Below are 16,156 nucleotides of genomic sequence, written 5' to 3'. Positions count from 1 at the left end.
GTTTTTTTTTTTTTTCCTTGAGATGGAGTCTTGCTGTGTTGCCCAAGCTGGAGTGCAACGGCACAATCTCAGCTCACCGCAACCTCCACCTCCTCGGTTCAAGCGATTCTCCTGCCTCAGCTTCCCGAGTAGCTGGGATTACAGGTGCATGCCACCACGCTTGGCTAATTTTTTGTATCTTTAGTAGAGATGGGGTTTCACCATGTTGCCAGGCTGGTCTCAAACTCCTGACCTCCTGATCTGCCCACCTCAGCCTCCCCGAAAGTGCTGGGATTACAGGCGTGAGCCACCATGTCCGGCTGCTCTGGTGGTTTTAACTTCGAGAGAGGAGGGGAGGGGAAGAAAGCCACCAAGCAATGAAGAGGCTCACTCTCAAAAGGAAATAGTGCCTCCAGTTCTAATCGGTCTTTATTTCTCACTTTACTGATTTCTCGAAGTGAAACAGCTATTTCAACCATTTTGCAAATATCAAAAAGGTCATTTGGCAGAAAAAAAAATCACTTTAAAAACCATTTGTTGTTACAGCCTAAGAAAGTCTATAAGGGCAGAGTCATTGCAGAATAAATAGCTACTACAGGCTCCTCTCAGGGTTGGGGGCAGTGAGGGGAAGGGAACGTGCTGGGTGGGGTAGTGGCAGGAGGGGCACCGTGGGGACTGCAGGTGGGCAACTCATGGGTACCATGCTGATTTAAATCCAACTCCTTGGCCTAGTTTTCAGGCATGAGGTCGTTTCCAAAATCTGCACTATAATCTTACAGGAAGAGAGGGCCAGGGAATACCACTGTGCTTCCATCTCCTTTCCCACACACTACTGGGCTAATCCTTTTTTGAGAGGAAAACAAAAATTGTTTAACATTTATTGTGTTAAAATAAAATTTTAAAACAAAATAAATATATGTAAGACAAAAATTTGCCATTTTAATCATTTTAAGGGTACAATTCAGTGGCATTAATTGCATTCACAGAATGGTACAACTATCATCATCATCTATTTCCAAAAATTTTCATCACTCCAAATAGAAAATCTATCAATTATGGAACAATTCCCATTCCTCTCCACACTCTATCCCCATCCCCTGGTAAACTCAAATCTACTTTCTGTCACCATACATTTGCCCATTCCATATATTTCACACAACATAAAATCATACACTATTTGTCTTTTTGTGTCTGGCCTTGTTTTACTTGGCACGGTGTCTTCGAGGTTTATCTGTGTTGTGACATGGATCGAAATTCCCTCCCTTTTTATGGCTGAATAATATTCCACTGTATGGTTTGAGCCCACTTTGTTGAGCCACTCACCTGTTGATGTACACTGGGTTGTTTCCGGATTTGGCTACTATGAACATTTACTTTCTTCTGCTTTTGTACCCACTCCCCAGAAACCAAGACCACAGCAAAGGAGCAGAGATCCTGGGGCAGGGGCTGTGTTGCTTTGAAAGGCAGAGTAACCACGGAATAAACAGCCACTGCAGGCTGTCTCCCTACACTGCTTCCTAAACCTACTTGTAAAGGATGCCTGCGGCACCTGGCTATGTTTTGAAGTCAGGCCCCTTCCAACAGACTCTGATGTTTTTCCCTCTTGCTTCACTCCTCCTCTGTCAGGCTGAGAGAGGCAGCAGAGAGAATTGGGAAGGGCAGAGATGGGCCCAAATCCTGGCCTTTCCTCTTACCAGGCAGCGGATTTCAGTACTCTTTGAGTTTCCCCTCCCTGCCTCTACCACAGGGTGCCCACCTGCTCTCTGTAGGGGGTTGTGGCTGAGACAGCAGCACCCGTCACATCGGCGGCCCCAGCAACCCAAGCCCTGGTCCCTGTTCCCTTCAGGGCTGACTGGCTTCCACAGGAACTCACTTCACCGAACCTGTCATCTTTTTTGGCTCCATCTCAATGGCTACTGTATTGTACCTCCCCGCTGCTGACTTACACATTACCTGGTGGGGAGAAAGGCAACAGAACCCACCTGAGCAGTGGGTTTTGCCAAGTGAAATTTCACAAGAGTTCGATACCTGGGCACAAAGATGGAGTTGTGCAGGAAATTCTCAAAGACTTTGCGGTACTCAGCCTCCTCCTTCTCGGCCTGCTTCTCAGCTTCAGTTTTGGGGCAGGCGCAGCAAGGCCCTTTCTCTCCACCACACACCTCAGTCTTCGGGTTCTCTGTGACCTCCTCAATGTCAATGGTGCCGTCGGCATACTTCCTGATGGGGATTTTGTCTTCTCGGAAAAGAAAAGCCAAAACAAGAGTGGGAATGAAAGCCACTATACATGCTTGTGAAGAAAAATAATAGCTCTCAGCACCTTTAATCAAGAAGATAGCTGGTCTTGGCCAGATGCGGTGGCACAAGGCTATAATCCCAGCACTTTGGGAGGCTTTGGCAGGGGAATCACCTGAGGTCAGAAGTTTGAGACCAGCCTGGGCAACATGGTGAAACCCATCTCTACTAAAAATATAAAAAGTAGCCAGGCATGGTGGTGCATGCCTGTAATCCCAGCTACTCTGAAGGCTGAGGAATGAGAATTGCTTGAACCTGGGAAGCGGAAATTGCAGTGACCCCTGATTGTACCACTGCACTCCAGCCTGGGCAACAGATTGAGACTCTGTCTCACCAAAAAAAAAAAAAAAAAAAAGATAGCTGGTGTGTAATGGAGAACTACATTGTTATCTGATACGTGTAATATTAGGGCCCAGGTACATTCAAACCACAGGAATGAACGGTCACACCCTCCGTCCAGGCCGCCGGTGCACCTTTACCTTTGGAGCAGTAATTGTGCCGGTAAAGGTAGCCGTCCTGAGGCTGCCGCTGCCAGCGCACAATGTAGTAACTCAGGTTGCCGTTGGGCAGAGAGGGAGGGTTCCACTTCACGATTAACTGAGAAGAGGAGTTCGATGCTGAAAGAACGTCCAACGGAATGGAAGGAACTGCAAAGGGGAACAAAGAATATTCCAGAAAATGAAATGAACTTAAGATTCAGGCTATCAGATACTCTGTGCAAGCCAACAGGAAACTGTAAGTTTGACCTGGATAAGAAAATAACAATGAACAATGAAATACAAAGTGAAAAGTGAACCTTATTTTGAAATAGTACTACTTTAAATGCCAACATTTCCCTTTATAATTTATTTCCTCAGATAATCTCTGTGAAAACAAACACTACTGAATTGTAAATGGAAAAAGGCTGCGGGGGCACAAGCAGAGTTAGAAGAGACAATATGAAAATCTACAGCTAATTCAAACACCTGGTATTTCTCATTTATTACAACTGCCATTCTCCACAGCGCTGAACTCCGGCAGTTTCGACAACTGGTAAAATAGGCTGACTTGGATTTCATCTGAGATTCTGAATCTCTGATAAAAATGTCATGAAGTCAAATGGAAAGAGGGTAGTGGAAAGGGGGCCGCAGAGCCTGTGTGTGTGCAGGAGTGTGCATGCCCGTGTCACAGCTGTAAGAGGAATGGGGAAGAGGCAATGCAAAGAACACGGAAGTCCGCCATTTCCACAAGCATCCTTCGGTACAATGAGTGAGGCATGACTCTGAAAAGCAGTCTAAAACTGCAAATGCATGGAAGCCTCATTTCAAGCAAAGGACTCTGTTACCAGAAGAATGAATGCTGATTATAGGCAAAGCATAGTTATCTGATCAGGCTTTACTTATGCTGACCCCTGAACCCAAACCCAGAGCTGAAGTGTGCATAAAGATCAAATGCATCCCAGAACCACTGAAATCTTGTCCTTATTGGGTCACAAAAAAGCACCAATGTTGACGGTTTTCCAAAGCGCAGGAGACACCTTTGCTGGAAATCGCTTAAGCAACATGTTTGCCTAAGCCATTTTTCAAACTCGAAAAGGGTGGAGAGCTTGAGGGTGCTCCAGGTTATACAATACACACAAGGTTCTGAACATCTTTAAGGGATAATACTTTGGAAAAAGGTTATGACTAATACTAGTGTTTTCAAAGAAAACACAACCACTTGATGCTCAGCCACTTTAGGGTTTCCAAAAATAAGTACTTCAAAAACAAACAGCTCATTCCTAGATACATTCTTATGATAGGTGTCACAAAAAAGCAGAGGCAGAGGACCAAGTTCTTGTCTGTTTCTGCTGCGTGTAAGGACAGAGGACAAAACGTCATGAACTGACTCATTTGTACAGTGCCTGGTTTCCATCTTTGTGGAAAGGAAGCAGATTTCTTGAGAATCTGTCACAATAAGCAGATATTCCTATGTTTCCCAAATGCTACAGTGAATTGCTAAGGCAGGGATGACTTCCAAATTTTAAGATGAAAAACTTACTCTGTTGCATTGAATCTCTGCTATACCAACCCACACCCAAGATCAGAAGCCTGTGCCAATTTCTTTTTAATAAGCACTTCACCCAGTGACATGACTGTGGCCACTTAACAGGGTCATGGAAATGGGGTAGGAGGGGAGGAAGAAGCAGGTGCACACAGCAAAAGGTTTTCCCCACCAGCATTTTCTTCTCACCCTTCTCTCTTGCCATTTAAACTCATTTTGTGCTTGCTTATGGGTATTTAAAAACATCTTACCCACTAAAATAATGGCTATTATCAAATAAAGTTTATCAGTGCTATAGGCTGAATGTCTGTGCCCCCCACCAACATTCACATGTCAAAATTTGAACCCCTAAGGTGATGGAATTAGGAGGTGTGGCCTTTGGGAGGTGATTGGGTCATGGGGGTGAAGCCCTCATGAATGGAATTCAGGCCCTTCTACGAAAGGCCCTGGAGAGTGCTCCTGCATCCCTGCCACCATGCAAGGACGCAACGAAAAGACAGCCATCTATGAGCCATGGAGTGGGCCCCTCACTAGACACCAAATCTGCCAGCGCCTTGATCTTGCACTTTGTGGCTTCTGGAACTGTGAGAAATACATTTCTATTGCTTATAAGCCACCCAGGCTACGCTGTTTTTTTGTGACAGAAGCTCCAATGGACTAAAACAATCAGTGTCTTTAAAACTGAAGTGGATTTTCCTACTTCTAAACTAGCTTTTATATACTTGGAAAACATTTATGTTTGCTTTTATTGTTTCCAGATCTGGAGTTGAGAAATGAGGTGGTTTAGAACCTAAAGATAGAGGAAGGAGGAATATCATCATCAGTGAATACTTTGAATATCCACAACATACTACATCTGCAATCTTTCAACTTTTGTTGAACTCTTTGGAACTCTACAGGCTCCAGAATGAAGATAGAAAACCAGTGAGCCACATGAATTAAGTGGAACACAGATGAGCATGGTTTCAGTTCCTGGAGGATTCAACATCAAAATAAACAAGAAAGAAGGGCAGCCGAAGATGGCTGTTTCCAGGCTGGGCCTTCCAATGAAACCAGCCCAGCATTCTGGAGGACCTGGGCTCAAAGGCACAGAGCAGGAGAGAGATGATGGAAGATGGTACTGAGGCCAGAAAATGGCATGGAAGAGCCTAATGTGTTAGCAGTAGGAAAAAGAATATAACACAGTATTACGTATTGATAAGAAAGACAACAGGCATAGCTCACTGGTAACTCTACAATGACACCTTGTATAAGCAAGCCCAGTGAGCTTGTGAAGAAGCGTGGATGCTAGGGACTTGTCTGGGCATGGATACCTGAAGCATTGGTGCGAATGTACAAGATCTCACTCTTGGCCCCACGGATATGGTCGTTCTCCACCATGGTGAGGGTCACAGCCTTGACGTAAACGGCGTACTGAGTCCAGGGCTTCAGCCCATGCAGTAAGATGCCGGGCTCCACGTCCTTGTTGGGCGGGAGGTCCACGTCCACCATGTTCCAGCTGTTGGAGCCGCAGGCATCCTGCCCATCATACTCCGTGACATTCTTAAAAGGTCTGAAAGACAATCAATCAAGTTTAGAGAAAGTTCGGGGCTCTGACATCAAAATCCTCAAAAATCTTCCCCAGAGGCCCAGCACGTCACACTTTCTTTATTAATCAATTAGACTTTTATAGAAGAAGAAAATGAAGCGACTGGACTCTGGGCTTCCCCAGTCGTGCACTACAGAATTGAATGCTCTGCCTCAGGAAGAACCAGTTCAACAGTTACCAGGATTCGACAGTTACTGCTCCTTAAGAACAGATGTAAATACTATTTTTCTCTCTTCTGATTGCAGCATTTTTCCATCATTAAGAAAAAAACAAGCATAGTCAGTTAATGCAAATATCAGATATTGATAAAAGGTAACTGTTGGAGAAAAATGACTTTCCTACAGACAAACAGAAGTAGCTTCTAAAATTCAAATTGCTCATCAAAAATTCTGATGCTTAAGCATCTTATAATATTCAAATATTTAGTTTCCAGATTGCCTTAGAAACTAGCATCAAGTCCTTAGTGAAATTACCAGCTGACATTGCCAAAGCATTGGTGTGACTATCAAAGAGAATATAGTACTTTGCACAGATGCATGGTTGGGTAGATATTTTACATTTATCAGATAAAAGGACTGGACAGCTGCTGGTCACTGGCTTCTGAAACGAACATTAACAAAACCCTGTCTGCTGTCATGATGGGAGATCATGAGGGGCTCCCCTATGTATGAACCCTGAAAGCCTAGTAATCCTAAGTACCCCATTTCTCATTCATAGGACCCCAGCTCTGGCAGGAGGAAAGAGTACAAGATGCTGTCATAAGGTGCCTCTGGTTCCTGCTCTTTGGAAGCCATTCATCTGGGAAAGAGAACTATGAGATTAAGATGGGACCTAGGAACGGGGATGGCTAAGTAGACCAGGGTAGCCACATGGATACAGGAGGCAAAGGAAGGAAGAGGGAGACCAAAGAGAGCTGCAGTTGAGAGGAATAACCGTCGGCTGCTTAGATGGGTGAATGTCATGTGATTGCACAAGAAAAGCTCCCAACAGAGTCCAGGAGAAGTCACAAAAAGCTCAAGACATGAAGGTTTTTCTCTCTCCACTTTCCTTCACTTGTTTGGAAGGCTCATGACCTAGAGCAGAGGGCCACAGCTTGGGAGAGGCACACACAGAGAGAGACAGGAATAAGATGATACAAGGGAGCCATGTGCCTGCAGGGTGTTCCTAGGGTAGGGCTAGTGGGTAAGGAGGCTGAAACGATTATTTCAGTGAAGTCCCCCATCATCCTTTATGAGTCTGGACTGACCTAATTCTGGAAAAAACAAGCTTTGCCTACTCTAGGTTTATTTTATTCAAACATCTCTAATCACTCACTAAAGAATGACAGGCCTCAAGCTAACACTTTCCCATTCGTGGCTGTCACTGGCTGTGACTGACATCAAGGGGACAGCCCGAGAGGGTGCATGAGGATGAAGTGGGGATGCTTGATGTGGCTCTCCCTGAAGACTCTGCTGACTCCCCATATTGAGCCAACCCACTCAAGGATCAAAAGACTGGCCTCTCCCCATTCGTAGCCCTGTCAACAGAATGGCATCACCCAAAGTAGAAACTCACGCTTCCTTGTAGTAAACGGTGAAGCTGATGAGATCCCTGTAGTCAGGGGGCCGGTACCGGTGCCAGGTTATGATGATGCGATTCTTCCACGTGGTGGTGGAGGTGAAATGCAGGACGTCACTTTCACCTGGGGCACAGAGTACATCCGTGAGTGACAGAGATTCATGTGTCTCTGAAAAGCACCTGTCTTGCTCGGCACTGCTTTCCCCTTCCCCAAAGCTGGTTATATGTGCTAAGTTCCCTGCTGGGCTTCCTAAGTGGTTTTCTCGTTTTCCACTAAGAAATCATACATTTCACTATGCAGAGCTCCAAGGGTTCCATCCTTTGTTTTAGGTCAATCAGTTGCACTGGCTACTTGCCCAGGGACTTGGACATGAACCTGGGTTTCCTAACCTGAAAACAAAGGGCAACCTCAGTGAACAAGGTGAACTTATCTTTCTTCTCCATCCCTAAGATCCTGGCTATGAAAGGGGGCCTGGTAGGGTGAGGATGAGCCTTTAGGCTGCCCTGAATCTTCTTAGAGAGACGATGACACTTGTTCTGCAGTTGTGGATATCTGCCTGTTCCTGTACAACCACCAAACACAGGTAAGAGACCACAAGTGTGCCACAGAAAGGAACTTTTCTTGGTCTAAACTTGGTATCAAACTGGAAGGACACAGGAACTCCTGTGAGGCCTCCAGTGAGGGCTGACAAACAACGGGGGGCTGGATTAAGCAATGACAAGAAGATTTCACTTGACCAAGCCTAATGTCTTCTATGGGAAGTAGGCCTGGTTGGCAGGTATGGCAGGGAAGCTGTGCCAAGTCCCTCTCTTATTCCTTGGACCAAATTCAAAGTACGATAAGGACCAGGGAAAGACTGATGACTGCCTACCCTCATGGAGACCCAGAGCTCTCTGATGAGTTGTCCTTTTGCCCCCTTATCTGCCTGAATCCCACTACACACTCAAGAGGTGAAGCAGAGGGACTGAAGACAGTAAAAGAGCTAAGAAGTCTTTAGGGCAAAATGTGCACAACTGAGATCGGAAAATGTCACAGTTCCTGCTGAAGTGTTACTTAGAGAGGAAACCATGATTTTTTTTTTTTCAAAAGAAAATAAATGGCTACTACATTTATGATCTGACAGGTCAGACTGGCTGACTCTAAGGAGAAAAGCACTCTGAAATGCTCTGATACATCCGATTTTACTATGGTCTGAACAGTGAGCAAGGCAGGGGCTTTGCAGGGACAGAGTGGGCAGGGGGAGGGAGGTGGCACTGGTCCTAAGCCTGCTGTTCAGCCCTAGGTCAGTCAGCATGCTTCCCTCTATGATCCCCCAGAGCAACAAGTATTGCCAGGTAAATCCAGACACCAGGAAAACAAGCCAAAGCCAAACACGTATCAGCTCTGATTTGCCTCCCCGCATGTACGTCTGTGTGCACACACGCACAAATCACCCTTAATCATACAAACTACTTTTTTTTCTAATACCCTTCCCTTATTAAAAGCCAAAGGTGAAAAGACGATTTACTTTTATAACCCTGTCCAGCCAAAGAGAGCCACACCATTCTCAGCAGCCATATTCTACACATGGTTAGATGACAAAGGCGCTGCTGTATCTCTGATACGAGACCTTAAGTTTTATAACCAGTACAAGGCTATAATTATATTGTTCTAAATTTAAAAAGCGGTATCAACTCAGGGATGCAGGCTCACTCCATCTTTTTCACGTTGGGGTGGGAGAAACAAGGCGGCCGAGTGTAAGGGACAGGAAACCTGTGGCCCACAGCGGCTGTTCTTAGGGCAGAGCCGCCTCCACCTCACAGGCCTGTGCTTCCCTTCTGTGGGAGCGGGAGGATAGAGCTCATAGGGCTGGAGCACCCTGGCTCTTCCCTGAAAAATAATCGGACAGGGCATGGTGGCTCACACCTGTAATTCCAGCACTGTGGGAGGCTGAGGCAGGTGGATCATTTGAGGTCAGGAGTTTGAGACCAGCCTGGCCAACATGATGAAACCCCGTCTCTACAAAAAATACAAAAATTAGCTGGGCATGGTGGCGGGTGTCATAATCTCAGCTACCCGGGAGGCTGAGGCATGAGAATCGCTTGAACCAAGGAGGCAGAGGTTACAATGAGCCAAGATCATGCCACTGCACTCCAGCTTGGGTGACAGAGTGAGACTCCATCTCAAAAAAAAAAAAAGAAAAAGAAAAAGAAAAAGAAATAATCTAACTGTGCACCTGTGTATAAAAGGACATTTAATTGTGCATTCTGTAAGCAGCACTTTAAAGTTTGAGAGAGAACCTATTTATAAGTGTTTCACACACTCACAGAGATGTACAGAATTTGTAAATATGAATACATCACGTATCTGCCCACTACTGATTCTGAAGACATATAAGTAGCAGCAAAGCACTAGTGAAGATGGTCTAGTGGTCCCCCATGTGAAACAAGAAAGGGCCGCAGAGGGAAGTTGCCATCACACATGGGAGGAGGGTCTGCTGTTATCATGATGGTTTGGCCCATGGTGTTTTGGGTGCTGTCACTCACAGGAGGCTCTCTCCCCGTTGTTCCTGGTGTTTATGTCCCCTTTGCTTTGGCGCCCTTTAGTCCCCGTCACTTCCTCCATGCGGTAAATTTCCGAAACACACAATTTGGGATTGAAAGCAAAGTACATTTTCCCTGCTTTGATGGTCAGGTTGCGGTGGTCCCAGTCCCATAGTTGCTGCAAGTTCTGGTTGTCGAGGACGTAGAAGGAGTAATTCCTAGAAGCATAGAAATCGATGTTATGTTATGTTAGCGCACCTGCCCTTGGCCACAGTCTTCTCTAGCCTGCTGGCCACATAACATACGTCCTCTTTGCCACCTGCTCCACAATACATTTCCTTTGCCAATAAGAGATTTAGTTATTAACACTATAGGAGAACAGATAGTTGCTGTTAACAATGGCAACAACATGATTCGACAATGTATCAAAATCAATAAGATGCGAATTAATTTTATGACCTCTATTACCATCAAATAATGCTTCTTGTATCAGAGGATGTTACTAGAATCATTCCCAAGAAATGCCTTTGGTTATTTTTCTCAGCCAAGTATGCACAACGTGCTTGAAAGCAATCCATGAGAGAACAGACATGCTCTGCTACCCAACCAGAACAGCTTACACATTTGCTCTAAAGTCTCCCATTATCCATGGAAGTAAATCCTGCCCATGCCCAATCGGCAGCATGATGGGATAGGAGACAGCATGTGACAGGGAGACAAACTTGTGGGGGGTCAACCCTGGGCCTTCTCCTTCCCTGATTCATCTTTCACTCTGAGAAGCCCCAGTTCCAGTCCCTGGAGGTGTGGGGGAGGAGGAAGAGCCACCAACAGGCAGTGCCCTTGGCCTCTCATCCAGGCAAGAGGACTTGGAATCCAATACAGTGGTTCTCCAAGTTTCGTGTGCACAAAGCTTGTTTGCAAAGTGGCTGGGCCCCACCCCCAGAGCTTCTGATTCAGCTGGGGTGGGCAAAGAATCTGCATTTATCACAAGTGCCAGGTGGTGCTGACCCCTGCTGTGGTCCCTGGACCACACGTGCAGAACCAGCAGTCTAGGAGAGGTTGAGTTCCAGTGAGGTGCTGGAGGACCAAAGCCCACCAAACCAGAAGTGGCTTCTGCCCCAGAGGGTGTACACACAAGTAGCGGATCCAACCAGCACAGGAAGCCGTTCTATCTGGCTACCCAGGTGGCAGGACAAGTCCATCCCCAGGGAGGCAAGAAAGCAGACAGCTATGGCTTGGGTCTAGAGAAAGATCCCTGCAGTGGGCCTTTCTCTCTGGCTTCCCCAGGAAGCCAGCAGACAATGCCAGGGCTGACAGTCTGAGTTCTCTGTGCTGATGGGCCTGATCCCCATGAACCATGAATCCTTCCTCTCCTCTTCCTGCTCTGCTTCTTACTAAGTTTAGGAATCACTGCAGTACTTTGAGTGATTTCTAAGATCCACTCACAGATCTAATGTATAAACACACAAACGAAAAAGGACCCCAGCCCTCCCTACAGAGCCAGCATAGCCAGGTCAGAACAGAACCCCTAAGCCTTCCTCTGCCCTGGAGGCTACGTGCATTGGGGATCTCTCTGCATCTGGTAAGGGTCTTCATTTACACCCAAACCAGGACCTCTAACCAGCTGGTCAATCCTCAGCCTGATTCTCATTATGGTTACAATGAGCCCAAGCAGCCCTGTGACATTTTCCTGAACATTCACAAACAGAGGTCAGACCAGGAGGGAGTTCAGAGACTGGGACCCAGGACCAGAAATGACTGCACAGCCACATGCAGGTCCCTTAGTGCTATTTGTAGCCCTGTTTACTCACTCATAGGACAATAAGGGGAATGCACAGGTGACATCTAAGCTCCCTGTCTACTTTAAGAATGCCCAGAAGGAGTCACAGAGCTGCCATGGAATCCAACCTACAAGCCTGAAGCCCAACCCTTCCCTGAGCACTGGGCTCTCTGCTCACACAAGTGCTGGGGGTGGAGGTGGGAGTCCTGCCAGCACAGGGGTGCAGTGAACACACAAGTGAGTTGAAAGACAGCGCCTCTGAAGCTAAGTCAGGCTCCTCTCAAGCCCATCTTTAGGCCTCTGGACACATTAGTGGCTACCAAACTGGTAGCAAAAACTTGTGAGTCAACAATTCTTCCCTTTCAGTAAGGGCTCACTCCTGAACACATAGCTATCCTGGAAAAGCCGCGTAAGACATTGTCCAAATGATCTCAGATCTGGTCAATGCAACACAAGGCGTGTTTCCCGGGGAGCAGTGCTGGGATATGGCCCAGTTGGCTCTACTGCTGCCCGGGGTAGGCCCCATCCACACCTGCTCTTTCTCACAGCCAGGTTTCAGGTGACACTGCTGGAGGTCAGAAGGGCTCCATGCAGTCATACAACTGAAGGAGGGATGGCGTGAAAATGGATGTGTCCTATCATAAGCCCATTCTTGCTCATGGAGTTTCTCCAGCTCCAAAGGAGACTCTGCAGTGATGCATGCCCAAGTGTGGGGCTGCTTCCAGGTACCTGAGTTAGTGTTACAGGACAAAATATCCCTGCTGGTGAAGAAACCTCTAGGATGCTGGTAAGGACCAATTAATCAGGCCAAACTTCCATCTACACCCAGAACGAGGCCTCTTTTAGTAAACTAATTTCACTAGCAGGGAACAGAACCACACCAAAAATACCTTCTGAACAAAACATTCTTCTCCCCACGGGAGGAAGCATGAATTATAAATCAGGAATTTGACAAATGAATGGCAGGCACACTGAAATTCTGTGTATTTGATTAATCACTTTGAAAAGCAAGATTATCTTTTTACAGTAAACACAAACATTTTTTACAATCATTGAAGAGGCTGGGAGCCAGGATACCAGTATCAATAAAACCCAGGCATTACGGAGCCTGTGGAAGCTAAAGAAAAATAAAAATAAAACCCTTGTCAAAATAATAATCAAGTCATTCATGAGCTGCCTGTCAATACTGTGCTTGTTATTCCAGCCGCAGCTTGGGGCAAGGCTCCCTGCTAAATTCCTTCCATGATTAGGTGAGAATTAAGAGAGGGTAAAAGGCAGAGACCTGTCTGCACATCTTTAAAATATGCATAAAGTTATCATTGTTTCCTAAAGGAAAAGACTACTTAAGTAAATAACTCAGTAAATGTGATTTCCATTGTTTCTAAGCTTACTGCCTTTACCTTCAAAGAATGCTTTTAAAAATTAGTTTTTTTTTTCTTGAGACAGGGTCTCACTCTGTCATCCAGGTTGGAGTGCAGAGGCGCAATGACAGATCACTGCAGCCTCAACCTCCCAGGTGTAGGCTACCTCCTACCTCAGCCTCTCAAGTAGCTGGTACCATATGTATGCCCCACCATGCTTGGTTAATTTCTCTTTCTTTTTTTTTTTTTTTTAAGAGCTGGCATCTCACTATGTTGCTCTGGCTGGTCTCAAACTCCTGGGCTCAAGCAATCCCTTGCCATGGTCTTCCAAAGTGCTGGGATTACAGGTGTGAGCCACCACACCTGACCAGTTATTTATTTTTCTTTAGCTTCCATATGCTCTGTGATATCCAGATTTTATTGATACTAGTATCCTGGTTCTCAGCCTTCTCTATGTTGTAAAAAATGTTTGTTTCTACACTTGGGTAGGCCCTGTCTCCCAATCTGTAGACCACACGGGGTGGCAACAGTTGGTTATCTTCCTGAGGACATCTTTATGTTATCTCTATCGATATTTGAGTGCTGCTTGAAGATAGCCCCAGGTACAGGGTTCAGAGCACTCCATCTGGGAATCCAAAGGTCAGGTCTGAGCCTCATCTCCAGCACTTACTGAGGAACAACTCTGGGCAAAAGATTTATTCAGCTCTCCCAGGCTGGAGTCTCTCAGCTGCAAACTGGGGGTGTCTTCCTTGCTTTTCTGGCTGAGGCCAGTTGGAAGAATTGGATGGGCTAAACATAAGAGGATACCGTGAGCTTTTAATCACCCCACAAAAGTGCAGGATGACCTGTGCTACTCTCTGAAGTGTAAAAGTCCCCTGGAACAAAGTCTCAGAACAGGAAGGTCCTGTGCCCTGATAAATGGAGCTGAACCTGAGGTCTCCAGCCTACAGAGGTAGGAAGGACAGTTTCCCCATTTCAGTACTTGCTGATATATTGAAAACAATTCTGCAATTATACAACCAATCATTCCAGTTCCTTTCTCAGAGGAGAAAACTGCCTCTTCACGGCTGTCTCTAGAGGGCATCAGAACCCAGGACACAGGCTGTCATCGGCAACAGAGCCATCTGCAACTGATAGAGTAGTTGGCCTTTTTTGCCTTTCTGCAGATGCTCCCACCAATTCATCTGCAAACGGGTTGGTTTATATCATGCCCATCCTCCCGCAAATCCAATATTTACATCAACTTTAGGGGTTCAGCAAGGGTGGGAATGTCTATCTAGGTGGAACCAGGCACCATACAGATACTCAGAAAATGTTTCCTCTTTGTTTTTGTTAGGTGTTTCTTAAAAATAGCTTTACTTCTGAAGTATAATCTACCTATCAAATATTCACCCATCAGGCCGGGAGCGGTGGCTCACGCCTGTAATCCCAGCACTTTGGGAGGCCGAGGCGGGCGGATCATGAAGTCAGGAGATCGAGACCATCCTAGCCAACATGGTGAAACCCCATCTCCACTAAAAATACAAAAAATTAGCTGGGCATGGTGGTGGGCGCCTGTAGTCCCAGCTACTTGGGAGGCTGAGGCAGGAGAATGGCGTGAACCCGGGAGGTGGAGCTTGTAGTGAGCCAAGATAGCGCCACTGCACTTCAACCTGGGCAACACAGTGAGACTCCGTTTCAAAAAAAAAAGAGAAAAAAAAAATTCACGCATCATTCCATGAGCTTCAGTAAATTTACACAACTGTCCACTACTCAGTTTCAGAACATTTCCATCACCCGAGAGTTCCCTCATTCCCATTGGTGGTCAATCTCCACCTCTTCCCCGCAGCCATCCCTGGTCTGCTTTCTGTCTCTATAGTTTTGCCTTTTCTGCAAATTACATACTAATGAGTCATACAATATGTAGCCTTTTGTGTCTGGATTTTTCCTTTTCACTTATCCTAATGTTTTAGAGGTTCACCCATGTCGTAACACGTGTCATACTTCACGTCTTTTTATTGTTGAGTAGTCAGTTGTCCTTTGTGCCACATTTTATTTATCCATTTATCTTTTTATCCATTCATCTGTTGATGAACATCTGAATGGTTTCCAGTGGGTCTTTTTCTTTGGCCTGGGGGTCAGGGGAGTCCCAGGAGGCTATTATGAGTAATACTGCTACCAAAATTCATACACAAGTCTTGTGTGGGCATGTTTTCATTTCTCTTGGGTGGATCCTGGAATTGCTGGGTCACAGGGTTGAGTGTATATTTTCCAAAAGTCCCAGGGAAATGTTAAAGAGCGGCCATGTTTCAGCCTTAGAGCTCCAAGAAGGTATTACAAAGCACTGTGTGTTGCAAAGTCAAGTGGTAGGAACAAAAGCATAGAAATGCCTATCTGCGAATGTCAATTCTTTTAACTCACCACCCTCCATCTACTTTTTCCTTCTTCTTTTCAAGGCAACAATCCTTGGTAGCACCAAAGAACGTGAAATTTTAACTCCTTAGTTACCTGATGCCATCAGGAAACAAGGTTGTCCAAACAAGGGGATTTTCCAGACAGTGAAAATATTCTCTTATTTAAGAGCTTAAAAATTAACTATTTTATAAAAATCGTGTACATGTGGATTACAAAACCTGTTTCCTTTGTAAACAGCAGAGCGGCCTTGATTTTCTTAATGTTAAGGTCATTACTCTAGAAATACACCCTAGTGGTGTCCTTGAGGAAACCATGACTATGGCTTTTGTCACTCGGTTGCAAAATCAGCTCACCCTGAGTGTGATATAGAAGTCAACAGGCTCTGAGTGAGGAGTAAGAGCTCTGCTCTATGTAAAATGCTTGAATTCTCTGTTCTGGATGGCTCAGGAGACTTTTTGAGAGGGATCTCAGTGACATTTTGGAAAGTCAAGGTTGTCAGAGTTGAAGGATCTCTGTATCTCGAATTATTCTGTTCTCCATCAAAAACAAAAGGCTACAAAACTTTCATCCTATTGAACCAAATGGAAACATTTATGTTATCATTGGCTGTAAAAGAAGTTCAAGAAGGCTGGGCGTGGTGGCTCAAGCCTGTAATCCCAG

General features: G+C 45.6%; 1 protein-coding gene across 5 annotated transcripts in view; it reads right to left on the bottom strand.

Moving 5' to 3' along the window:
• The window catches only part of IGF1R (insulin like growth factor 1 receptor), a 319,076-nt gene that overhangs the window by 46,060 nt on the left and 256,860 nt on the right, over positions 1-16,156 (bottom strand). For all 5 annotated transcript variants that reach the window (XM_005560575.5, XM_005560576.5, XM_073996803.1 and 2 more), the window contains 5 exons: positions 9,965-10,179; positions 7,436-7,562; positions 5,607-5,845; positions 2,751-2,918; positions 2,008-2,212 (listed from right to left, as the gene is read on the bottom strand). In XM_005560575.5, coding sequence (XP_005560632.1) covers positions 2,008-2,212; positions 2,751-2,918; positions 5,607-5,845; positions 7,436-7,562; positions 9,965-10,179 — 954 coding nt within the window. The remainder of the gene's footprint in view (positions 1-2,007; positions 2,213-2,750; positions 2,919-5,606; positions 5,846-7,435; positions 7,563-9,964; positions 10,180-16,156) is intronic.

This window comes from Macaca fascicularis, chromosome 7, assembly GCF_037993035.2.
Source record: "Macaca fascicularis isolate 582-1 chromosome 7, T2T-MFA8v1.1".
NCBI lineage: Eukaryota > Metazoa > Chordata > Mammalia > Primates > Cercopithecidae > Macaca > Macaca fascicularis.
The sequence above is the reverse complement of the archived record's forward strand: the minus strand, read 5'-3'. Positions and strand labels throughout refer to the sequence as shown.